Genomic DNA, 27,174 nt, shown 5'->3' on the forward strand with positions numbered 1-27,174 from the left:
ATACAAGCTGTTGGAGTTATCCCTCACATGAGGAGAGAAACCGAGCCGACAGAAACGGCTTAATTCGGCATCGCTGACAAGTCGAGCGGCGCCAGCCTTTCGAGATAGAAGCGCGACTTCGGCCGAGTTCCAAGAACATAGGGCGACCAGCTCAAAGTGGCGCCAGCGCTCGGCTTCCAGGCCTTCGACTTCGGCGCTTCAGTGGCCGCCCGCTTCGAGCATATTTTTGTGGGCCTTGCTTCAAGATTACCCATGAAATTTGGTTTTGGAGATAAAACCAAAAATCAAGGTTTTGGAAAACCTAACCTAACGAGAACCAAACAAGTCGGAAAGGATTGGAATCCGGACTAAAAACAAAGAGAGAACCTTTTACTGAGATACAACCCGTAAAAGAGATAAGAGTGATCTAGTAAGGAGAGACCGAAAGGAGAGATTGTAATCTTCCTTCCCATTTTATTAAGAACTGGCTCTTGTGGAAGTAGGCATCATTGGCGAACCACGGTAAATCTTTGTGTTGTGGTTTGTTGTTTAACCGCTTTTACATTATTATATGTTGTTGATAGTTGTTTAGTGAGTTGGGCATGTTAGTATAGGTTGTAGTTGATATTTAGATTTTGTCCCGAGCAAAAGTGTGTTCATACAAGTTATCCGCGGTAGTGGGGAACCGATTGGTATTGGTGTAATCCCCAACAAGTGGTATCGAGCCTTGGTTAGAATAGCCTTAGGGTGTTATCCCAATCTTTGTCGGCGTGGTGTTTGACGAAATTCCCGAGAAAGATTTGAGGTTAAATAACTTGTAGAGATGGACCATTCCGCGAACACTCGTATGATGAGTCCGAATAGGAAGAACTACACCATCCGGAAAGCCAAGATGGAAGACTTGCTATACCGCAAGGACTTGGCACTTCCCATCGAGAATGAGGGAGTAAGACCGAAAAAGGCGATGAAATTTGAGTGGAAAAAGCTTGACGTAAAAGCTATTGGGTACATTCGACAATGGATAGACGACGATTGTCTTTCACCATGTGGCCCAAGAGACTACGACGCCCGATCATGGAAGAAACTTCGAAGACCTTTATGAGAGGAAGTCGGTGGAAACAAAGTGCTAGTCGTTAAGAAGTTTGCGGAACCGGCAAGTACCAAGAAGGTTCTTCAATGTCCGAGCATCTTAATGAAGTACGTAATATCATCAATCGATGCATTTGATGAAGATCAATTTGGGAGACGAAGTTGAGGCTTTGTTTCTATTAGGCTCTCTACCCGAAAGTTGGGAGACATTAGCGGTTTCTCTACATGGAGCGGCCAAGGATGGAATTGTTACCATGGAGATGGCTACCACGCCTTTGTTGAATGAGGAGACTAGAAGGAGTGCAAGAAGCGACTCTTCTAACTTCGAGGTCCTTTTCACGAGAAACGGGGAGAGGTCGGGCGAAAAACCATCTCGCTCTAGAGGTGATGACGTATAAATCTAGGGGTGAAGCTAGAACTCCTAAGGCGCAGAGGCAATGTTACTATTGTGCCACCAAAGGCCACTTCGATATGAGTGCGTAACACACAAGAGGGATGAGAAGAATAACCGTGGTACATGAAGACATGGTGCGCAGGAACGGAAACACGCAGAGATACTACCGCACTAGTCGGCGACCTAGTGGGAATTGTGTCGGTTGTGGTGTGTCTTTGTCTTAGTACCTCATGTCGATACGAGTGGGTGATAGATCTGAGGAGCATCCTATCACGTCACACCGCGACGAGGGATTCTTCACTACCTACAACCGTGGTGAATATGGTGAAATAAGGATGGGTAAATGATGGAGTCTCAAAGATTATAGGCATTGGAGATGTTCATGTAGAAACCAATGTCGGCTACACCTTGACACTCAAGGATGTAAGACATGTCCCCGACATCACGGCTAAGCTAAGCCTAATTTCGGGGAAATTAGATGATGATGGCTTTGTAAACTCGTTTGGTAACGGGGTATGGAAACCGAAAGCGGGTTCCATTGTAGCGACCGAGGAAAGAAAACTTGCTCTCTTTACAAAACACGGCTAGTTTGTGTAAAGCGTAAGCGAATCGTGCGTAAGAAGCTTCATCGAGCGTGGCACAAGAGACCGCGGTCACATGGGCATAAAAGGGATGGAAGTTCTTGCTAAGCAAAAGGCCATGCCGGACATTAAAGGTACACATTTAAATACATGTACTCATTGTTTGGTAGGAAAGCAACACGGTGTCTTTCCAAAGATTCCCGCCTCACGAAAGGACAATCGTCCCTGAACTAGTGCACACGGACTTATGTGGTCCTATGAGAGTGAAGTCCCACCGGGGAGCTTCATACTTCTTGACATTCATTGATGATCGTCCAAGAAAGATATGGGCCTATAGTCCGAAGACCAAGGATGAAGTACTTGGCGTGTTTGAGAAATTCCACAAAGGTGGAAAGAGAGACCGGAAGTTGTTGAAGTGTATTCGCCGGATAATGGGGGTGAGTACATTGGGCCATTTGAAGAGTATTGCGAGTCATGGGATTCGTCCATGAGCGCACCGTTCCCAAGACACCGCAACGAATGGAATAGCGAGAGAATGAATGAACCGTACCATTGTAGAGAGGATAAGATGCATGCTATCTCACTCTAAGCTACCTAGAAGCTCTTGGGTAGAAGCAATGCGTCTGTGGCTGCATGTGATCATGTGATCAACTGTCACCGAAGAAAGCCTCTCATAGTGATTATCCGGAGAGAGTATGGTCGGCGCAGATGTTGATTATGGATACTTGAGGGTATTTGGGTGCGGGGCATTTGTGCATATTCCGAAGGATGAGAGATTCAAGCTTGATGACAAAGCCAAGCGGTGCATTTTTCCGGGTTATGGAGATGAAAAGTTTGGTTACAAACTCTATGATCCGATTAACAAGAAGGTAATCCGAAGTCGAGATGTTGTGTTCTGGAAGACCAAACCATAGCGGACTTTGAGGAGGGTGAAGAAGCCAAGCTTTCACCAATGATCTTGTTGATTCGAGAACCGAAGTTCCTACCGTGGAACGTCGCGAAGGCATTGAGAATCACAGAGAACCATGAGTTTGAAGCTCATGATGAGAATCCTATTGCTCATGATGGGATAGAACCTATTGGGTATAGAAGATGCGATGAGATGCATGAACCACCACCGAGCAAGCGAAGTGTATCCTCCCGAGGCACCGGCGGAGATGGGGCAAGGAGGTCCGACGAGAGGGAGAATAGCTTCAACCGGTATCCACCACATACGTGCGTCTTCTACTATCGGATGGTGGAGAACCTATGTACTATCAAGAGGCACTTGAAGGTACGACAAAGAAAAGTGGTTGAAGGCCATGCATGACGAGATGGATTCTTTGCATAAGAATCACACTTATGAAGTTAGTTGAGAAACCCACGGGGGAGAAAAGTTCTCAAGAATAAGTGGATATACAAAGTCAAGCATGAGGAGAACAATCCTCACCCAAGGCACAAAGCTCGCCTTTGTTGTGAAGGGATTCGGTCAAAGGAAAGGGATTGACTTTGATGAGATTTTCTCTCTCCTGTAGTGAAGATGACTTCTATCCGGGTGGTATTGGGTATGGCCGCAAGTATGAACCTAGAGGTTGAGCGGCTAGATGTTAAGACGGCTTTTCTTCATGGAGACCTTGAAGAAGATGTCTACATGGACCCGGCCGGGGGTTTGAGGTCAAAGGCAAAGGAGCACCTAGTATGCAAGCCGATAAAGAGCTTGTATGGGTTGAAAGCAAGCACCGGTGACGATGGTACATAAAGTTTGATTCCTTTATGGCGAAAGCAAGGATACAAGAAGTCCGCTTCCGATCATTGTGTGTTTGTTCGGAGATTTCCGGATGGGGATTTCATTGTGCTATTCTTTGTATGTGGATGATATGTTGATAGTTGGCCCAAACATCAACAAGATATCCAAGCTGAAGAAAGACTTGAGTAAGTCCTTTGAGATGAAGGATTTGGGTCAAGCAAAGCGGAGATACTTGGGATCGCGGATCACTCGTGACGAAAGAGTGGGAAGTTGTGGCTTTCTCGAAAGCTACATTGAAGGTGTTGAAGAGATTCAACATGGATCAAAGCGAAACCCGGTCGGTTATCCGCTTGGTGGCCAGTTCCGCATGACCAAAGAGATGTGTCCTAAGGGGTGAGCATGAGCAGAGTCGGATGGAAAAGATTCCTTATGCATCCAGCTGGGCGGTTGATGTATGCCATGGTGTGTACTAGGCCGGATATTGCTTTTCGCCGTTGGGGTTGTAAAGCAGATTTACATCAAATCGGGTAAAGAGCATTGGGAAGGTGTTAAGTGGATATTGAGATATCTCAAAGGCACTTCCAAATCATGTTTGTGCTTTGGTGGAAGTAAGCCCTTACTTGAAGAAGGCTACACCGATGCGCATATGGCGGGTGATGTTGACTTCGATGAAGTCCACCTCCGGTTATCCGGTTTACTTTTGCGGGGGAGCGGTTTCTTGGCAATCTAAGTTGCAAAAGTGTGTTGCCCTCTCCACTACTGAAGCCGAGTATATTGCAGCCACCGAAAGGTTGCAAAGAGTTGCTATGGATGAAAAGGTTCTTCGACGAACTAGGGCTAAAGCGTAAAACAGTTTTGTAGTTCTATGTGACGGTCGGAGGCGCCATCCACTTGAGCAAGAATCCGAAGTTTTCATTCTAGATCCAAGCACATACACGTCGCGTTATCATTGGATTAGAGAAGTACTTCGAGGACAAGCATTTGTGTATCGAGAAGATCCATACCGACAAGAACGGGTCGGATATGATGACCAAAGTCTTACCGAAAGGTAAGTTTGATGTTTGTTGTGCTATTGCGGAATGGCGACACTCCTCTGATTTGGCAATTGCATGGAGGTATCCCCCTCACCGCTCGGGAGGGAGATTGTTGAGTTATCCCTCACATGAGGAGAGAAACCGAGCCGATAAACGGGCTTAATTCGCATCGCGACAAGTCGAGTCGCCTTGCTCGAAGGCCAGATAGCGACTTCGCGACTTCGAGTTCCAAGAAACATAGGGCGACCAGCTCAAAGTGGCCAAGGCCAGCTCGGCTTCCAGGCCTTCAGTAGCGACTTCCAGAGTAAGTGCGCCAGGCGAGCATATTTTTGTGGGCCTTGCTACAAGATTCCAAAGCGAAATTTGGTTTTGGAGATAAAACCAAAAATCAAGGTTTTGGAAAACCTAACCTAATGTAACCAAACAAGTCGGAAGGATTGGAATCCGGACTAAAAACAAAGAGAGAACCTTTTACGAGATACAACCCCTCAGAAAAGAGATAAGAGTGATCTAGTAAGGTGAGAGACTGAAAGGAGAGATTGTAATCTTCCTTCCCATTTTATTAAGAACTGGCTCTTGTGGAAGTAGGCATCATTGGCCGAACCACGGTAAATCTTTGTGTTGTGGTTTGTTGTTTAACTGCTTTACATTATTATATGTTGTTGATAGTTGTTTAGTGAGTTGGGCATGTTAGTATAGGTTGTAGTTGATATTTAGATTTTGTCCGGAGCAAAAGTGTGTTCATACAAGTTATCTGTGTAGTGGGGGAACCGATTGGTATTGGTGTAATCCCCAACACAAGCAACCCATTCTCATTGCACTGTGGGCACTGAACTGACAAGCCATCATCACTCCCATCTGGACTAATTTTACGACTTCCATTGCAATTATAATATAATATGAAGCACATTCCTCCACACCCGTCCACACGGATTTGGTGATCAGTGGATCGATCCTCGGCAATCCTTCTAATAACTGCATGCTCATGCAATGTCACAACAAATCTGCACCACCAATATATCTCCCCTTAATGAAAAGCCTTGGAGGTACTACTCTACTATCAAGGATTCTCCACATTTCTTCCCCTCAGTACTCCAAATGCATCGATACATCTCTTTCGTGGAACAAAATCTTAAAACTATCCAACGTAAAACCGAATACTCTGGCAATCCTAAAACCTCATCCAGTTCGGAGACCTTCCCAACAACATCTAATCTCACTCTCGATCACCCCTGCAAAACAAATACAACACGTTAATGCCTTCGAGTTTACATTAGTTTAGTAAATATGGTCGATTGGTGAGAAAATATATCCTAGAAGATAAATGTAATTACCCCGAGAAGGCGGAGGAGCCATTGGAACCTTAGAAGAAGAAGGCTGTTTGAAAAAGAATTCAAGCAATAAATTCAATAATGAAATACTAAGATTTTGAAAATACTAATATTAAATAAGTATATACATAGTTCAGGATATAACCTTCCAAATATAACTACTCAATATGCAGTACCTACCTTGTGATTGAGGTTTAGGCCATGTACACGTAGTCTTCGTGATGGCCCGTTTCACCGCAATTTCCACACCTGGCGATTCGAGATCTTCCTTTCCTTTTATCAAATTCTCCGTAGCAACAAAACCACACGCACCTATATTAGAACAAAAAATTGAGAATTATATTGAGCTTTGGAAACCAAAATTGAGCAAATGGCGCATACCTACCACTCGTAAAATGTATCTCCTCTTCTTCTTCGCTCAAATCGGCTGATTGAGCACATTTCCTCACACGTTTTGAGTTTGTACTTGGACCTATTACATACACATAGCATTGTAGTTATTAAAAAAAATAGAAGTACTAGCAACGCAACATGTTTAAAAATTATAGTTCTTCAATAATATAGATACTTGTATTGGAAAAACTAAAGCGGTGAACATAACTAGTTACCCCCAATTTCTCGATGTAATTCTGGGCACGTGGGTTTTGTATGCCCAACAACACCACATTCACCACAACTTTTCTTCCTTGTCTCATTGTGTCCTTTAAGTCTTTTTGGTCGACCTTTAGGTGCTACCTGGGGTGGATCACGTATGAGTTCTAAGTGGGCCGCATCTCTGTGAGTATCTGATGGCTCCTCAACGGGAACTTGAGGATTTTCTTCAGCAGTTGATGGGATCTCTTTTGACATAAGATAAGAATGTAGGAAATCTTTGAACTCTTCACTAGCTTCTTTAGTTTTGGAGGCCTTCAAACAAATATTCTTGCAAATCCCCATAAGCTCACTATAACAAATAGCAGAAGTTGCTTCATTATGAACATTAACTGAAGTAACAGTAGGAATGACTGTTTTCACATGTCGCGTCCACCTCAATAAAATGCAACTAGAGGGTATTTCAGCGACATCTTCATTTTTAAGACGGAAATTATGTGTCGGCATGGAAAACCAAATGACTCAAATAGACCACAAGAACACTTGGCTTTTTTATCAACAACATTGTATTCCACAATAGACTTGCAGTGCCTATACAAATGACGATGCAAAGTGTAGTAACGAATATTGTCACCTTGATGATCCGTTATTGAATCAACAATGTACAATGCCTCTTGCTGCAATTGCATCTTAAACACATTAAAAGCCGCCCGTGTATAGATGGAGTTCGCCTGATTTTCATACTCAGTCAGGTGGGTCACAATTACCGGCTTGGTTGTCAGAGTAATAACTTCTTCTTCGTGCTCACGGTGCCGGATCTTCTCAAGTGCTAGCTCCATTTTTCCATAGAGCTCAACCATTTTTAAACCAGGCTTTACATGAAGCCGTATAACAGAGTTCATGCTTTCACAACGTTGGTTGGTTCTACAACCACAAAAGAATGCGCCTCGAAGATATGCCTCTGCCCACCTCATCCTCTTTTTGTATATCTTCTTCACCCACTCATGGTCATGGACCTGGTGTGCTCATTCTAACAAATGTTCCCACATTTGGTCAAACTCTTCTTCTGAACATTTCATAAACATGAGTGAACAAAAGTCCCTTTGAAACCCAGAGACACGGACATTGTCAATACAATTTTTCAGAACGTGCCAAGCACATAAGCGATGTCTAGCACTAGGTAAGGTAGCTTTAATAGCCTTGCGAATTGCATGATCACCATCTGTTATGACCGACTTAGGTGCCTTACCATCGCCGAAGAAAACGCTCTAACGCCCAAATGTAAAAACGCTTTCGACTCACTAGTCATAACGCAAAAACCAAATACAATAGTTTGTCTATGATTGTTCACTCCAGCAAATACGACAATTGGCATTTTGTATTGATTTGTCCGGTATGTTGAATCAAACAATAACACATCACCAAAACAGCTGTAATCTGCACGAGACGCCGAATCGCCTGAACAATCGACCAATTGGCTAAGTTCATTCAAATTTCAGATGAGTAGTAAAATTCTGGATCAATCTTCGACTTGTTTTTCATGCAGGAAACAAGTGTGCTAGCATCTCCATTCATATAATAAATTTTCCTCATCCTGGTCATATAATTATACAAATCCTTTCTTATGTAACCAACTTTACAAAACTGGCCAGCCCTATAAACAAGAAAATCCATCACTTGACATTGTCTAATGCCCACATCAATTAGACTCTTTGCCAAAGTTGCATCTTCACTGCCCATCTTTCTATGTGAGCGACCAAATATCGAACTAGGATAAGGCACAAGTGGATGAGTGTGTTCAGCAACAAACTTATTAACAACCCACATATTGCATTTAATATCAAAAATCACTTCAAAAATCGCAAGACACTTGCATCTAGATAACTCACGTTGTTTTCTTTTGTGTTCCATATTCAAATATTTCACCTCTCTCTCACCTTGGCATGAGCACACAAAATTTCTTTTAACCGGGATATCTTTATGAAATCGGTAAACACCTTTGCGTACACTAAACCCAACAACCTTGGCATACTTTCGTTGTAGAACTCAAATGCCTCGTTCTTTGGTTTTAAAACGCATTGAAAACATGATTGCATTTTCATCTAGATCTTCCCCCCCAACTTACCACCTAATAGATCGAAATCATTCTCATTAGTTTGTTCACTTCTTGCATCCGCTTCATTTGATGTCCTTCAAAACCTTCAATTTCACTAACACTATGGTCATCCATCGATTCATCTTCGCCTTCCAAACTCACATTGGTTGAACCTTCCATAATATTTATTTCGATTAATCAAGAATCACTTTCCTCATAATTATCTACGACATGCGTCATTACACATATTTGTAGCCCAATCTCTGTCTTCATTAGAGATATCCACCATCACTTGATCACTATAATATGGTAATAATATAAATATGCATTCATTACTTCTTGCACTATAAGTGGAAAATAAAATAAACAACAAACAAAGAGTATACACGTGGAGCAACGTTAATTTGAAGTTAAAATTTCATTTTAAAATAAAAAATAAAACAGACAATAGCATTTTAGGTTCACAAATAAATTATTAAAGATTCACCTTTGTGCCATGAAGGGACAAAAGGTGAAGGTGAGTAATGTGTAACGATAATTTAAGCAACGGAAGCAAGTCAAAAGAAACTAGCAATAAAATTAAACTCTCCTTATTATGTGACATAAGAAGATAAGCAAGTTCAATATGTGATTAAACTCTTCCTATGGAGCTCAATATTTACATGTCTTGAATCCTAGAATTGAAAATATGATCAATTTCAATTTTCAAGGAGTAGAATACCTACATAATTGGCAATCCGGCCAGGCCAGGAATCTACTTATAAACTATCACTACTTCTCTCGTTATTACGTTGTATAGTACTATAGTTCTTTCAAGATGTGATTCCATAACTATAAAAGAGGAGGTAATACTGTTCCAACATCATTTTTTTTTTTACATTTATGCTAGAAAAAGTGACAATTCAGTTTCTTTGGTCTCAAGGATTGTTTCTACTCTTGCATGTGTCATGTGTGCCACTAAAATTATAGGATCGACTAACAATGCCAAAGATGATATCGGGATGAAAGTAAATCAGTTTAACGGTACACCGGTACAATCGCTTTAACCGATCCACCCTCCCCCTCCCCGCGGTATGCCTATGCCGAATCACATTTCTAACTAATAATTATTTTTTTCTCACCCACTTGCTCATTTATTTCCTCGCATTTTTGCCATGAAGCATCGTGGTTCGTGATCTCTCAACTCTTTTTCACTTAATCACATTATTACTATACACACTTTAGCACAATCACATAAATATTCTAGATTATAATCTGGTACCTACTTTAACTCAATTTTGCAATCTCCCCATTCGCCTATTGCACATCTCAAGAGTTTACAAACAAATTTAGTGCAATAAGATAACTACTACTACACTTAAATTTCTGAACGTGCCAAGTTCAACAATAAAATAAGTGTTTCTTATCTAATATGCTTTTCTGCCAACAGAAAGGGGTTAGGGCATTGCCAAGACATCGTGTCTAGTAGCGATCAACGCTCTTAGCCTTAGTAGATAGTACTCTCGCCTAGCACATTTAATTCGCGGATTCTCGATGGCATCGGTGCATTTATATAGAGGAAACCATGATATATGTGTGAAAGTCATAAACAAGCAAGAAAAGCAAACCATTGAACCAAAATATACATGTAAAAAAAACTTGTGTTTGCCATTGAAGACCAAGCACCACCATATGTAAATACTTGGATATTTTGAAACTAGATATTAATTCACTAATCAATCCATAGAAAAATTTCATGAACTAAGCCTAAATTACTAAATACTCATATCCAAACCTGAAGGAGTATCAAGGAGTATTTGAGAGATGCCCAATCCGAGTTTGAAATGCAGAGGATTTCTCTTAGAAGATAGTGAAAAGAGAAACAATGGAGATGAACTCAGTTTAGTGGAGATGAACCCGAAAAGAGAATGAGAGTTTGGCGCTAACTGTTTTCCTTTTCTTTTTTTCGAACAAGCCCGAAGTAAATACCGAATTATTTATTTCACTTTCCAATTTTTCCAATTTGAACGATGGTTATTAGGTTGGGATTAGTTTTTGGATAAATTTGGTATTTCATGTATTTGTTTTTTTTCCAAACTAGTTTATCCGGTTAACAAGTTTGTAGTGGATTATGGATTTCCCAACAAAAATCAGATGTGGGGCTGAGATTAGTGCACATTGGAATGCATTGGAATGCCAGTGCATGGAAGCAAACCTCTTTTTTTAACTATCACCTAGTATTATTTTCAACGCTTTTTTAGGATTGTTGTTATGTTTACTTGTATAAGGCTATCAATGTTAATTATGGGTATGCCAGATCGATACTCAATAACTAACACACCGCAAGTCGTCTTCTTTAGTTCTTTCCATTTAGCTCATTCTAACTTCCAGCAATTGACACGTAACTAGATGATGTGCACACTGCACGTTTTTCTAATGTTGAAAATAGGAAATCAAGAATCTTTTTGGGAGTGCTGGTCATGACATTTGATTTATAGATATACCTTCCTAATTGTTGTAAATGTTTTTTTGTTTGCTTCAGAAAAAGTCGTACAAATCAACAAGATAAGACTTGTTTTCAAAGTTGTTTTGTGAAAAACTTTTGTTTGTGTTTGGATCCTTTCTCTGTTGGTTTATTATTTTCTTTTTCGTTTTTAAAATTTACAAATGTCTTTGTGGGAACGTTGGTAATGATAAATGTCTCTGTTTTGCTCTTATTTGTAAAAGATGGTGATTTATTATGTTTTTCGTTCTTAAAATTGGCAAATGTCTTGTGGGAACGCTGGTAATGACAAATGTCTATTTTTTGTTCTTATTTGTTAAAGATGGTGTCGTATCTTCTTGTTCATTCTTAAAATTGACAAATGTTTCTGTTTTGTTTTTATTTGTAAAAGATGGTTTCTTTTTTTCACTACGAGTAGGAAACTTGTTTCACTATTTAAAACCTTTTTCAAAACTTTCTTTTTTATCCCAAAGGTTTTTCTTTTACAATACATAATTAACTGATAAATGCCTTTCTGAAAATGTTGGTTAATGTCATTTTTTGTACTAGTTTGTTTTGGAATATTTAAAAGTATCCTAGCACCTCAACGGCCTTCCTTAGTTCCTTCCCATAGCTCTTTCAAACCACCAGCGTTGCACACGTGACAAGTATTATATGAATTGGTAGGTTAAGGGGAAAGCATATTGGATTCATTGTGCAGAAAAACGCAAGTCGGATCCTGCAAAGACGTCGTTGCAGGCAGACCATTTGTTCAGTATCACAAAAAATGCTTACTTAGAATAAGGATTCAAGGCGAGGATAACGTCTCTATGTAAAATATATCTGGATTCCGTGAGTCAGACAGTCGGGAGAGAGTAGCGTCATTATATTGGTCGACAGGCGAGCAGCAGCTATATATATAGTGGTGAGAGTGTTCGAACAACGATCAGATCCCTTTACGTGTTGGTCTCAAGTGGCTGGTACTTAGCATAAAAACATTAGGGTAGCTTGATAGTGTGTCTCACTCTCGGGGTGTGGTAGTCAAATCAACAGCATATTGGTAGCCAGCGGCTTCATAGACATTGTTTCATTTGGTTCACACAATATTAAGTTGGGGCCCCTGACTTCAAGTCTCGGATTGCCAATTCCTGAGCTAGTTCCATCCCACAATCAGCCCTTGTTGATACTCTTCAACGTTGTTGGAACCTTGAGGTTGAAAGCGAGGAGAGTGCACGAATGCAGGACTGATGGTGTGATGAATGCCAACACCTGAGAAGGCTTTTCGTCCATTCATTCCCATGTTTCTGTGGATTGTGGTGAAGCCGATCTGCATAACAGACTCGTTGGGATGGTCATCATTTAATGGAGAGTACGGTAGAAGAGGATGCACAGTGAGGAAGTCTTCCCAGAGCTTGTCCTTTAATGGCCTGGGACATAGACTATAAAATTGGGAAAGCAGGATTGACCTGCGATTGCGCAAGGTGTGCACTTTGAGCTCCTGCTTTGGTGACCAAAACCTTGCTTGGGTTGACCCTTGACACAAGGTAAATGGTATGGGATCAAGGTCATGTCTGAATTTTAGTACTGCGAACATGAGGGCCATACCACTCTTTCTCAACTGGTGGTTATCGGTGCTCTGCCCACACCATTAGAAAAAGGTAATACTGAGCTGACTATAGACGCTTGCCTGTCCTTACGTGACTTATCTCCCTCACCACTACTTTGATTTGAATTTAGAGACTGATACTTAACTATACATATATGGACCGCTCCTTTATCCTTTAAAGCATTCTCTCGCTCACTTCTCTCTTCCTTTTTATGAGAAAAACACACTGTTTGAAAACAGTAGAGGTTCATTCTTTGTTTTTGTGAAGCTGGTGCTTAATCATGAGCATTTTATGGCATTGGTGATTTGATTCCCCGTCACAAACTTCACACTTCTCTCACCTTATAATACATATACCTTCAATCCACACTACACCATAACAGGCTATTTGCAACGACAAAAAGCCGTTGTGAATAATTTTCGCAACGCTTTTTAAACATTGTAAATAGGGCGTGGGTAAAGTGTTGGAAATTTTTGAACGGTTAAAAAGCGTTGCAAACAAAATTTTCCAACGGTTACTAACCGTTGCAGAGTGACTATTATTAACGGTTAAAAAACATTGCGTAGTTTGATTTGTAACGATTATTGATGATGCTTTAATATTTATTTTTTGCTTTGCAACGGTTTACAATCGTTACTAATGTATTGATATAGTTAAAAAATTTATTTTAATTTTTTTCATGCCCTAAACCTGCACCTCCTGGTTTCATATAGATGCAAATAAAATTACCAATACTTTTTCACACCATTTGACAAGTAAAATAAACACAAGCAAACACATGAAAAAAATATTATATTCATTGAATCATATATATAACTTCAAAAGAGTTTTGAGGGTTACAAATTCAGATTTACTAAGAGTTACAAATTTCTATACGATTTTTCAAGCAATTCCGAATCTTCAAAATGCAATAACAAGCATTAGTGACGATGTCTTCACTCAATATAAATCCTAGTACCGCTCCACAAAGCCCATCTAATTCCAAAAAAATCACAAAACAAATAATGAACTCAGAAAAACAATCATACTAATTAAATTCATGCAATTAATTAAATACTTGACACCCCGTCACAAACTTCATACTTCTCTCACCTTATAATACATATACCTTCAATACACTACACCATAACAGGCTATTTGAAACGGCAAAAAGCCGTTGCGAATAATTTTCGCAACGCTTTTTAAACATTGTAAATAGGGCGTGGGTAAAGTGTTAGAAATTTTTGAACGGTTAAAAAGCGTTGCAAACAAAATTTTCCAACGGTTATTAACCGTTGCAAAGTGACTATTATTAACGGTTAAAAAGCGTTGCGTAGTTTGATTTGTAACGATTATTGATGATGCTTTAATATTTATTTTTTGCTTTGCAACGGTTTACAACCGTTACTAATGTATTGATATAGTTAAAAATTTTATTTTAATTTTTTTCATGCCCTAAACCTGCACCTCCTGGTTTCATATAGATGCAAATAAAATTACCTAAATACTTTTTCACACCATTTGACAAGTAAAATAAACACAAGCAAACACATGAAAAAAATATTATATTCATTTAATCATATATATAACTTCAAAAGAGTTTTGAGGGTTACAAATTAAGATTTACTAAGAGTTACAAATTTCTATACGATTTTCCAAGCAATTCCGAATCTTCAAAATGCAATAACAAGCATTAGTGACGATGTCTTCACTAAATATAAATCCTAGTGCCGCTCCACAAAGCCCATCTAATTCCAAAAAAAATCACAAAACAAATAATGAACTCAGAAAAACAATCATACTAATTAAATTCATGCAATTAATTAAATACCCCCTCAAAGATAGACCATTTGTTGTCTACTCCCATATCTCGACGACATAAACAATGATTACATAAAATCGGTGCATAAAAAGAAAATCTTGTAGTAACTTGATGAGTTGAAAATTGAGAAAATAGAGAGTGAGGTTTAAGTTTTTACCTTAACAAGGAGCTTGAAGTGAGCATGACTCATTAGATTGGGAAGCAATTCTTTTGGCCTTCTTGTTTTTCCTTTCATAAAATCGATACCCTACACAATATACCGAACGACAACAAAATGATCTATCAAGCTAAGAAAGAACTTGCACGAGTGATAGGTCTTACATGTAAAGGGACCTGTACCCATGACTCAAAAATAAATTTCCAAAAGTCCACATAAATATATTATGAATTAGCTCACTTATGCAAATCTCATCAGATATACAAATGAACCTGATTCAATAGCAATTCACATACAAGACCTTTATCGATCGAAAAAGAAAAACTAACGAGTAAATAGGAGATTACCAATCAAAGGATCATTTCCCTTAGAAAAGTCTTTCATGCCCTCCTAATATAAGAATTCCCATACAACTTCTCCGTAGACGTTCTTGAGGATGTCAAAATTAAAGTTTCCCATACTTACCTATATATGATTCCTATCTCTTGAGAATTGCACTAAAATGTGGGATTCAGTGGTGCAAATTCCCTCATGCAATCAAACACACCCTAGTTCTCAAGCCACTTTATAAACAAATCAAGAGAGAAAGACACAAAAGCAAATAGATTCCTATATCAACGACTCATTGTATATTTAGAATATACCATTTTTTACCTTCAAACATAACTTCTCATAAGTCATATCTAGCCAAAAGAAAGACTTAACCATTGAATATCACCAAATAACCAACGGTGATTAGTATTTGAAGGAATAATTAGTGTTGATGCAAATGATGAATAAACTTTTCTATAAATCACCATATTTATATTATATTTTGATACACAGCTTTAAACTACCGATGTGGGACTATTTATCTCAACACGCCCCCTCATGTGTGGGGGGACTTGACCCTAAAACATGGACTTTTATTCTAATGTGTGACATGGAGCATTTAGCAAACATAGCCTGCTCTCATACCATACAAACTTTGGAGCAGCCAACTGAAAACCGATTGGAAATGAGTGGAAAGGCCCCAGGATTTATACCAATTATTTACCTCACAACAGTTTGAAATGGAAGTTCTAAAATTCTTGTCATATACAGCAAAACAGGACGTAACTTTCAATATTTCTTGAAGTATTCAAATGTATCAGGGCATAACTTACATAAGCAAAGCAAATAGACTCGTACTAATAGAAATTTAACAAAGTAATTATAATAATGAAAAAAAAAGAGGGTGAGAAAGAGAGACCTTGAACTAGCGGTCCGTTGTTCCGCAATAACTTTCCTCCGACTTCGACGCCAAAAAGTGTTGGCAATATTGGGTTCACTATGTGATAAACTGCTTCAATGAAAAGAGATTAAGTTACGGTCTTGTAAAAGTAACTTTAGCATTCACTACAACGGACAAATGCACTAAGCTGGAAACATAGTCCAGTTGTCAGTTACTCATTATTAGAGATGGAAATATCGTACTAGAGCTCAGTTGTCAGTTACTCATTTTCATAAATTTAGAAAGAACTGAAAATGATTAGTATGGGTATATTTGTCTTTTTGCTGTTATTTATTTGTTAGGATAATGTTAGTTGGAAGGTGGCATAGCTTGTTATAAGAAAATGGCAAAAGTATGATTTTAGTATGGTAGTGGACTTAATAATGCATGTTTGTAACTAAAATGTGTTGATGGAATGATGGCTGATGTTAGGTAGTATATAATATTTAATGTTGTATTTTTTTGGGATGAGTATATATTACTTAAATAAAGTTTGGAACCAAGTTTGCCGAACCAAGTTTGCCATCCAGCGTACACTTAAGGTCACTCGTAGGCCGTAGTTAAAGAATGCGCGCGTCTGGTTTTTATGAACAATAGTTGTAGACTTTGGACTCCCATTAGCTGATGAAGTGATGAGCACCTAATATCTAGAATTCTTAAAACAAGAACATAACCTTATAACCATAATAAGACTAAACAAACAAGAACATAAGACATCATATTTTGAAAATATATTCTTAAAAAAATATATTTTCGCACCCCCATTTTTTTTTCCATAATTTCTATTATTGCACCCTTAGCTTATATGATCAATTATGAGTTGCATATGCTCCTGCTCCTAGTATTAATGCGTTGAAACAATCGTGTATATTAAATTTGTATATTTTGAGTTGCATATGCTCCTGCTCCTAGTATTAATGCGTTGAAACAATCGTGTATATTAAATTTGTATATTACACGATTGTTTCAACGCATTAATACTAGGAGCAGGAGCATATGCAACTCATAATTGATCATATAAGGGTGCAATAATAGAAATTATGAAAAAAAAAAAATGGGGGTGCAAATCCTTATTATAGTTTTGACATTTTCTAGCTAATTACTTATACTGAAGTAGAGTTTCTATCAAATCTCTGGGGGTTCATGTATTCTAGATCAGTCTGCAATCATGTGATGATCTACTAACACTACCAAAAGAACGACTTTACCCGACTGACTATGGCTGTCGCGAAAGGTATTACCCGACAGACCAAAACCGCCGCAAGACCGTCGGAAAATGCTCGGTCGGCATAGGCTTCTGACGGTTTTTATTGGTCAAAACAGGCCGTCGGGGTTGAGGACCTTTGCCGACGGACATTCCTACTGTTAATATCCGTCGGATATGCCGGCTGTCAAAAACCGTCGGATAGTTGCTGCTGTTAAGAACCGTTGGATAGTTCTGCTGTTATGAACCGTCGGTTAGACCAGCTGTCACCAGCCGTCGGATATGCCAACTGCTAGCCGTCGGGTAGTTTGCTACTAGACAGTTTTTATCCGTCGGGTATTAGTTCTTTATTTAAAAATATATTTTTTATAATAATTGTTTCAGGTACAAGGACTGAATGCGCGTCATGACAGATTTTTCGTGCTCCCACTGCTCGGTTAGAGCCTTCTGCTTTTCCTTTAAGAGAGAGAGCTCTGCCTCAAGGCGACTCAGCCTATCTTTCGATGCTCTGTCTATGTCGTTCATCAAAGAAAGCCTCTCCATCTCCTGCTTCAGTACAGATCGGTTGATCTCATCCAAGGCAGTTGGTTTTGAAGTAATTTCCATTTTCAATTTTGCAGCTGCCTCATCAACTAGATCAATAGCTGGAAGAAACATGTTCACATTAGCATTGGTAGCTTCAACCACTATGAAAACCATTCAATCGAAGCTGAGTGCTCTGTGATATAGAACTTCTGATTACCTTTGTCTGGAAGAAAGCGGCCACTGATGTACCGATCTGAAAGAATTGCAGCTGCTACAAGTGCACTATCTGATATTCGGACTCCATGATGCAACTCATACCTTTCACGCAATCCGCGTAGTATAGAAATTGTATCTTCCACTGACGGTTGATCAACATAAACTTGTTGGAAACGACGCTCTAAGGCAGGATCTTTTTCAATATATTTACGGTATTCATCGAGTGTTGTAGCACCAATACATCGCAACTCACCACGACCAAGCATAGGCTTCAAAAGATTACCAGCGCCCATCGCACCATTTGTGGCACCTAAGATATTAATACCAAAATATCAATAATATCTAGTTCTAAATTACAAACTCAATCTGAAGATAACTGATAATAGAGTGAACTAGCCAAGCCATATAAAATGATATGGATGGAGATAAGAATAAAGTCAAGTGAGTCTATGTTTGTTTTTATCGGTATAAGAATCTCTGACAAGTCTTCATTGATCAGTTTATACAAAAACATAATGCATTCACCTTTGCGAAGCTTGAAAGGAAAAAGTAAAAGAATAAGTTGATAGACTTATCCAACAAAGAAGATTTAATATTAAAGAAGATCAACGGACTACTACACCAAATTCAAGCAGTATACTGGAATCACTTTTGAAATCTATAAATCTCATGAACTTCCGTAAGGTATCTGAAACTACGGGGTGAAAAAATGATGGATTCTTCAATTTTTTAGAGTAAAATATTGTACCCATATCAGGTTGAATTACATTAAGCAGAATCCAACGAAATGAACTACATACTCAACAACTATTTACGTAAAACATCTGAAAAACATTGCTAGTAAGTCGTAACCCAATCAAAGTGTTTTTACCTGCCCCTACAACAGTGTGGATCTCATCAATAAAAAGAACAATTTGTCCTTCTGAATCAGTCACTTCCTTCAGGACAGCTTTCAACCTGTCCTCAAATTCTCCACGATATTTCGCACCAGCAATAAGCGCACCCATATCAAGGGATATCAACTGGTAATAAAAGGTCTATTAGACCAAGTATGATAAAATCAAAAGGCAAAAATCATCATTATCGAGGGACCTAAAAAATTATGAGACAAATCTAATTATCAACAGAAACAGAAAACATAGGTACATTATCGAATGTTATTTAAAAAATTACATTTATTAATAAAGACAAGCATGTGGTCGTACTTAAACTTTACTATCATATTCTTACGGCTCAAATGACTTCTATTAATCTGACAATGGACGACAAGATATACATGAAAGCTGCAATTTGTATGGTTGCACCTCTATAAAAAGGCCATAAGAAATTTTAAGATATAAACTTCGGTAGGACCCTTGTTTAAATGCCTACCTTGCGATTCATCAAAGCTTGAGGGACATCTCCTTGCACAATTATCTGGGCAAGCCTGGAAATTTACACATGAAACAGACGAATGAAAGAGAGGAAGAATATCAGTTTATTGGTAAAGAAGATTGTAAAGGAAAAAATATATATAAACCAACGGAAGCCTGCCTCCCAGAGTAAACACCATCTCCTGGGCCCTTTGTTACAGGAAGGGACTCCCCTGTTAGAGAAGACTGAAAATTCAAAAGGAGAACAGATCAGAATTTTAAGAGGGTGGAGGGGTATTCTCGATTGCATAATGAGTTTTAAAAAGGGACGGTCATTAGATAGTAGAGTCACCTGGTCAATTTTTAACGGGTCTCCCTCGAGGAGACGAGCATCGGCTGGTACTATGTCTCCAAGTTTTATACTGATGACATCTCCAGTAACAAGAACTGCTGCATCTTCTTCGTTCCACTTTCCATCTCGAAGTACCTATTTTAGTTTCATGAACCCATAACAATTTTAGATACCACATGGAAATGAAACAAATTCGAAAAACGTCACTCAACTTATTATTTTTACTCTTCACTTAGAATATCACTGACTTACTACTATCAAGCCTAAAATATCATTATTTTCACCTAAATGACCCCATCACTCAAATTCTAGTTTATTCTTTATCTAAACCCAACACTCAATTTCTCATCATTAGGCATAATACTGAAAACTATACCAACTCCAAACAACTAAAGTCGGCTTCCAAAAGCAGATTTCGGCTTGAAAAAAGCCTTTTTAAAACCAATGGTGTTCATAACTTCTTTAAAATAGATTCTAAACAACAGCTATAATTATCAGATGCAGCTTAAAATTAAAACAGATCAGTGAAGAAAACAACTAAATGCAAACAGAAAACCTGTATAAGCAAAATCTGTTCAATCTAGTACCTTAGCCTTAGGGGCTAGACGCGCCATAAGAGCTGCAGCAGCATTTCCGGCATTATTTTCCTCAATGAAGCTAATCGTTGAGTTAATAACAGGTAGAGTAATAATCCCCACAAAATCCTGCCAGTCAGGAGGCTTTCCCAGCAACACAATTCTTAAAAATCAGAACAAAATCACATAAAACAAACAAACAACTTCATAAAACACATAATTTAAGCTCACCCCTCCATTTGCTAGTGCTATAGCCATAATTGCAGCTGCTTCCATGACCCAAGACAAAGGGTTCCACATGAAGCCTAAGAACTTCAAAAACTTACTTTCCTATAAATACATAGAAATGAAAGAAAGATCAAATTTTGAAGCAAAATGAATAAAACAAACGGCATGTAGAAGAGTGTCAATGAAACAAACCTTCTTTTCCTCTAACTTGTTATGACCAAAAATGACTAATCTCTCTTCAGCACTAGCACTTGTTAAACCATCTTTACTACATCTCAAATTCTCAAATACTTCTTCAATGGGTATGTTTTCCTGCACTCAAAACATCACAAAACTCATCAAAAAACCAAAAAAATGTACTTTACATGAAAAAGAAGAGATAAACAAGTACCAAATCCACAACTTCCTTTAACACAGCTTCAAGAAAATCTGAACAAAAGAATATCATGTAGATCTATCAGGTTTATATTCCAGAACGTATGTCAGGTTAGAAAAAGAACAAACCACCAGCAGTATTATCCGTCTAACCTCAATAAGATTTCTGTCTACTGAGAGCTTGTTCAGGGTCAAAGTTCCAGTTTTATCACTGCAAAGCACATCCATGCCTGCCATTTCCTCTATTGCTATCATTCTCTTCGTGATGGCTCCCTACATTAGTTAAATTCCAAAGGCATCACTGTTATCAAATTTTGTAAACCACACAAAATCGAAATTAAAAAACCTGGAAAAGTACTCTGACAAACCTGACAAACCTGTTGAGCTAGGTGATGGGAACCAATTCAGAGGTGAAGTTCCCACTATAAACGCATTACACAATGAGATTTAGTGTGCAACTTAAAGATGTAACCAAGGGATGCACATACACGGTACACACAACAAAGAGTAACAAACCAGACATTTCACAAAAATATTTCATCTTACATTTTTCTTTAAAGTCTTGGCAGGCTGTTCATCCTCGTCCTCATCAGATGAATCATCCTCAGAACTGCTACTGTCCTTGGTGACTTCGCTAGGCTGCCAGAAAGGAGAATGAATACAACAGTCAACCCATATGTCATCTAAACCCACCAAAACAAGTTTTATACCAAAGTAATGAATACATCAATGGGAAGTGAGACCTAAGAGGCGAAGACTCTAGAACGATGTTGGAGGAAATTACATAGTAAACTAACTAACAATTGACAAAATATAGTGACAACGATATTCAGAAGGTCCACTCCTTACTGGCAATGAAAATAATCAGCACAACAGACGCTCCAAATTTCAGAAGGTTCACTTTTGCTTTGAGGCAGTAGTGTGTACTCCCCAGCAACAGAACCCAGCATTACAACCCGGTCAATCTAGATTGTTACTTTCCCGAATGAGCTCTGTCATTGGATTAAAAAAAAAGCCAGTTTCAGTTTCTGATAATAGTGAAGCTTAATAAAGCTGTCAGAATCTATTTCTTTTGTCTTGTTTTCTTAATTGATGATTAATTGATTATGCTGTCAGAATCACTTTCCCAAATTTGCTCTTGTTCTTACAGGTAATGTGAAGTTTTTGACTTTTTGGAGGACTATCTAGTGCCCATGCAAAGCCCTCGTCCCACTCAGGAGTAGGACCAGTCGAAACAACCTGAAAAGTGAAAACAAACAGTGTGTTCTATAAATGTTACATGTACTGGAAGCATATAAAGGTCATGAAAATGGAAGGAGAAAGTAATTTCAAATTTGGATCTGGATCTGTAACAACTTTCAAAGCAGAGTGGCAAATGAAATGCAATGACGTTATGGAAGGAGTCAACAAAATCTAACTGACTTTTCATGCAACATGCATGATATATGAATTAGCTAATATTCTTATATAGCACCTAAGCAGCAGCTACTTCAACATAATGCCGAATCACCGCAGGAGTCTAGCTTCCATATGAGGGAGACAGTAGAGGCTACGTACCCTTCATGGGCAATTGGGCATGTATTCAAAGAGTGAAAGTTGGATGCCACAGAAGAAAGGTGATGTGCAGCCACTTCCGGCGAATAAAGTTCCAAATTATGACCATGAAGTGAAGCAATGACCCACATAATTTTCAATGATTTTATTTATCTCCGAGGTTGTTTACCATTTCCTTTCAAGGGAGGGCAGGAGTTTAGCTCAGAAAAAATTACACTATTTTTACTTATTATTCTAAATATGAAAGCTCATGATAGAATTGAGGCAGCTCATGATAGAATTGAGTGAAGCACTTTTTCTTACCTGCATCTGCCTGGGCGGAGTATTTCCAAGTGTGATTTTGCAGTAGACACTAGCATTGCTGCATCAGCCACATTATTTGGTTCAGCTGGTACAAGAGAAAGGATCAAAATTCAAGATGAGTTCAACTCGGTTTCAGCTCAGCTGAGTGACTCATTAGTCAAGTTTCACCCAGGCCTGAATTAGCGAGCAAGTTTCACCCAGATCAGTGAAGAAAACAACTAAATGCAAACAGAAAACCTGTATAAGCAAAATCTGTTCAATCTAGTACCTTAGCCTTAGGGGCTAGACGCGCCATAAGAGCTGCAGCGGCATTTCCGACATTATTTTCCTCAATGAAGCTAATCGTTGAGTTAATAACAAGTAGAGTAATAATCCCCACAAAATCCTGCCAGTCAGGAGGCTTTCCCTGCAACACAATTCTTAAAAATCAGAACAAAATCACATAAAACAAACAAACAACTTCATAAAACACATAATTTAAGCTCACCCCTCCATTTGCTAGTGCTATAGCCATAATTGCAGCTGCTTCCATGACCCAAGACAAAGGGTTCCACATGAAGCCTAAGAACTTCAAAAACTTACTTTCCTATAAACACATAGAAATGAAATAAAGATCAAATTTTGAAGCAAAATGAATAAAACAAATGGCATATAGAAGAGTGTCAATGAAACAAACCTTCTTTTCCTCTAACTTGTTATGACCAAAAATGACTAATCTCTCTTCAGCACCAGCACTTGTTAAACCATCTTTACTACATCTCAAATTCTCAAATACTTCTTCAATGGGTATGTAGTGAAGGAAAGTGAATATTTTTTAAGGATTAAACATGCAAAAACTAGAAAACGAAATCAGAATGGCGTCGGTTCATAATTACCTGTTCAGGTTGAGAAGGGCGTCGGTGCAATGAAATTCAAGGGCGTCGGTGCAATGAAATTCAAGGAAAAGCTATTGCAGAAGGAAGGAAAAGCTGAAAACTCGGCAGTTTTAGAGTCGGTTTTATTATTTTAATTATAGGGGTTTAATTTTTCATGAAATTTTAGAGCGTGGGAAGTGAAATCTTTGCCGCCTGATAATTGAATAGATATGCCGACGGTTAAGAAGTACGGCCATATTTTGGTGTCTGTTGGAAACAAACAATGGTTAAATCCAGTCGAACTAGCCGATAGCTAAAAACTCTCGGGCAACTGTCGGACAGAACTAAACAATTGGAATACCTCTAGGACGGATGGCCAACTAATACCCGACGGATAAAAGGCGTTGGTAACTTCCTATGGTTATAAACCGTCGGGTAATTTTTCTGAAGTCTGTCGGGTAAAGTCGTTTTTTTGGTAGTGTAAGTTAATCTACTAGCAAGTAGCAACTACATATGAGGATGTGGAGACTGACCATCCCTGAGTTAGTTGTTATCTAAAGAGAAGTTAAAGATCCAACATCTCACAACTGTGTTTTTGTGCGTGTATCAGCCAGGCTGGTTGGTTAATTAACCAGATACAGTCATACAGATAAGAGGCAAACTATTTCTTCAAGAAGCAAGTATTAAAATTACCTGGAATGAGGAGATCAGCTAGTATTCAGTCAAGTTCTGTAATGATGTATGCTCCTGCTTTTTAACACTGTAAAAGTAAGAGACAATATTCAAATACAAATATACAACTAAAACTTCCTAACAAATAAAGCTAAGCTAACTAGCAGTGAAGGCAGCATAGATACATACATAATCAGCAGAGCGAAGGAGAAATGAAGTTCTAGGCTTATTAAACGAACGTGTAAAATTCTTTCCTATCAGTCAAACAGTCCTTAGTTCTTTTCACTTACAACATTCTTTTCACTTGCAACATTCTTTTCAATAGCCTGTCTCACAAATCACAATAAATTTTAATAAATTAGATCCATTTTCCACAAATTAAGTGTACAGGTCTTACATTCCAGCTACCTAATGTAATATTGTAATGTTCCTTTTGTTGTACACCTAAGTACATATGAAAAGAAAATCCATGGTTTTAATCGGTCAAATGTGCAAATTGCAATGCATTTAGCAGGTAAATTACGAGCTGCAGAGTTAGAACCCGTTTTATAGAAACACCAACCAACAGTTATAAAATCATACTGACTATTAATATCCACGTGTCCAATTCCCATTAGCCTTAAGTTTCTCCTTGGGGCCCAAGCAATTTCCTTGTAGCCCACGCAGAGTAATTTTTTGCTCCCAGCGGGATTTGCTCCAAGAGTTCCAAGGGAAACAGGAACCAACCAAGTGTCCACTGAAAAGGGATCAACAGTTATCAAATTTCCACCTTAATATATGTTTCTTGATTTACCCCCAACCTTAAAAAAATAAAAGAAAAAAACTTGACCAGTTACAAAATCTAGTTTTTGGTCTTAATTGTTGGGAGAAAAAAAAAGGAATAAAAAACTTGAAGTGCTGAACTAGTGACACTTCTTTCAAACTAAAAAAGATAAAAAAAATCTTTAGCTAATGATGGAAAAAACTCCTATATATTTTACAATGAGATTTTTTTAATTATTTTTCTTTTTATTTATTTCTATTTTTAGTGGGGGCAAATCAGAAAGTTTTTTCTAAGGAAGGAATTTGATAACTGTCAATCTCTTTTTAGTAGACACGTGGTTGGTTCCTGTTTCGCTTGGAGCTGTTGGAGCAAATCCCGCTGGAAGCAAAAAATCACTCGCCCACGCATTCCAAACCTCTATAAAACTAGCCCAAAAAAATCACAACATCTCACAACTCTCCTCGATTGATTTCACCAAAACAAGAAAACGAGATCTCTCCTCAAATTCATCAACACAGAAAACCAAAACATGGCTGCTCCTTCGTTTCAACTCATAGGCCCACCAAAACTCCATGAAAACAACCCTTCATCATCGTGTTCTTCCAACATGGACGACACTGTCATGCAAGATTTCAACGAACCAAACCCACCCAGGGGATTAATTGAAAACCTATCGCCAACTTTCATGTCTACAGGCAATCCATGCCTGGATTTCCTTTTCCACATTGTCCCTGACACCCCACCTCAAAATCTTGTAGAACGGTTATCGTTAGCATGGAAGCACAACGAGTTAACTACTCTAAAACTAATCTGTCATCTTCGAGGTGTTCGTGGGGTTGGAAAATCTGATAAAGAAGGGTTCTTCACTGCGGCGTTATGGTTACATAAGCATCACCCGAAAACTCTTGCATGCAACGTGGAGTCTATAGCGGATTTTGGGTATTTTAAAGATTTGCCTGAGATTCTTGAAATAACGCATTTTCAAAATTTAATATAGAAGACATTATTGTTTTCACTCATGTCGATTGATGGTTCCCTTCTATTTCTGTTTTAGAATTCCACAAAACTAAGCAAGTCAAACCCCTTATTTCAACTGACTTGAAATTTTATGAGGTTCACAAGCATGGTGTGGAGTTTATTTTCACCAAACACCAGGGCTTAATTTACCTTGCACTTAAGTTAGTAATGGAATACCCAAAACACAAATCGACAGCGTTGATATGCTAGAATCTGGTAAAAATTAGACCGACAGTGTCTGGCAACCCATCACACATGAGAAGATCTATTCAAAGGAAGAGCAAATAGCTGTAACTATAAACTTACTCTTAAAACAGAATCTTTAAATGATGATCATTTCAGTAAAAAAAGAGAGGAGACAACAGACGAACATCATCGTACTTAAGAGATTATTTGATAAATTCTAAACACAAACCATTAAGTAGTCAATAATTCATTAATCTTTCAAAGTCTATTTCCATTTGTATGAGCATGCATTGATGAAGAATTTCTCTACTTCACAATTACAAAAGACACTTGGCCTCTTCAAGATAGATGCGTCTTGAGATTACTCTGTGTTCGTGATTTGAACTTTCAGATTTTCAGCAGTAGATAGTTGAACCAATTCCAATGTGAGCAAACAAATGTGGTGGTTTAAGGTGTAGTTTATGTTCAGTGACGTCCACGAGTACTTTGTTATCTTCTCATACTTTCACTTTTCATATGTATAATTTATGATATACATAAACCACAAACTTATGATATAATTCTAAACATAAAATTATATTAATTGGTTCCAAATTCAGATAAATCATAAATCTAATAGAAAAGAAATCCCATTTCATAAAAAAAAAAAAGAAAAAAAAAAATCATTTCACAGAACCAACCTTGGAAATCCATTCAACAGCCTCCATTCTCAAACCCAAATCTAAATCCCCACCTTTCAACCTTGTTAAATAATCATGTCTAGGCATATGTTCAGATTCTTTCTCAACCATTAACCCAACACACTCATCACTATGCAAAGAAAACAAAAAAAGGCTACTGTTTGGATTAAAGTTTTGTGAATGCCAAATATTTTCTTCATAGTTTATTGCTCCAGCAACT

The 27,174-nt window shown here is 38.3% G+C and overlaps 1 protein-coding gene and 1 long non-coding RNA gene across 5 annotated transcripts; both read right to left on the reverse strand.

Moving 5' to 3' along the window:
• Positions 1-14,480: 14,480 nt before the first annotated feature.
• Positions 14,481-16,194, reverse strand: LOC147472914 (uncharacterized). Its single transcript, XR_015210646.1, has 3 exons — positions 16,078-16,194; positions 14,847-14,936; positions 14,481-14,615 (listed from the first exon to the last, which is right to left on the reverse strand). It is a non-coding gene; the product is annotated as an uncharacterized LOC147472914 (long non-coding RNA).
• A 1,461-nt stretch (positions 16,195-17,655) lies between these two features.
• Positions 17,656-24,649, reverse strand: LOC147472915 (chaperone protein ClpB3, chloroplastic-like). 4 transcript variants are annotated; one of them, XM_086588057.1, is made up of 21 exons: positions 24,498-24,649; positions 24,330-24,396; positions 23,459-23,750; positions 23,270-23,368; positions 23,051-23,188; positions 22,783-22,867; positions 22,074-22,164; positions 21,775-21,917; positions 21,472-21,564; positions 21,294-21,347; positions 21,079-21,198; positions 20,942-20,979; positions 20,743-20,862; positions 20,554-20,652; positions 20,335-20,466; positions 19,748-19,882; positions 19,577-19,641; positions 19,415-19,469; positions 18,915-19,065; positions 18,045-18,353; positions 17,656-17,946 (listed from the first exon to the last, which is right to left on the reverse strand). In XM_086588057.1, the coding sequence occupies exons 14-21, from the start codon at positions 20,620-20,622 to the stop codon at positions 17,669-17,671; spliced, it is 1,194 nt and encodes a 397-aa protein (XP_086444183.1). In that variant the 5' UTR covers positions 20,623-20,652; positions 20,743-20,862; positions 20,942-20,979; positions 21,079-21,198; positions 21,294-21,347; positions 21,472-21,564; positions 21,775-21,917; positions 22,074-22,164; positions 22,783-22,867; positions 23,051-23,188; positions 23,270-23,368; positions 23,459-23,750; positions 24,330-24,396; positions 24,498-24,649; the 3' UTR covers positions 17,656-17,668. The 4 variants fall into 4 exon arrangements, with proteins under 4 accessions (XP_086444183.1, XP_086444186.1, XP_086444187.1 ...); XM_086588060.1 differs by having other exon boundaries at positions 22,095-22,164; positions 24,498-24,634; XM_086588061.1 differs by having other exon boundaries at positions 21,303-21,347; positions 24,498-24,634.
• Between the last annotated feature and the right edge of the window lie 2,525 nt (positions 24,650-27,174).

Source organism: Coptis chinensis, unplaced genomic scaffold (genome assembly GCF_015680905.1).
Source record: "Coptis chinensis isolate HL-2020 unplaced genomic scaffold, ASM1568090v1 utg6399_pilon_pilon, whole genome shotgun sequence".
In the NCBI taxonomy this organism is placed as follows: domain Eukaryota; kingdom Viridiplantae; phylum Streptophyta; class Magnoliopsida; order Ranunculales; family Ranunculaceae; genus Coptis; species Coptis chinensis.

What these genes read in the sequence shown, in the direction of transcription:
- LOC147472915 (XM_086588057.1), bottom strand. Translation starts at nt 20,622, where the DNA reads ATGTGGAACCCTTTGTCTTGGGTCATGGAAGCAGCTGCAATTATGGCT. An exon ending in TAGCACTAGCAAATGGAGGG is followed by an intron (nt 20,467 to 20,553) that starts GTGAGCTTAAAT and finishes TTGCTGGGAAAG; the next exon opens with CCTCCTGACTGGCAGGATTT. An exon ending in GTCTAGCCCCTAAGGCTAAG is followed by an intron (nt 19,883 to 20,334) that starts GTACTAGATTGA and finishes AAACTAAAATAG; the next exon opens with GTACTTCGAGATGGAAAGTG.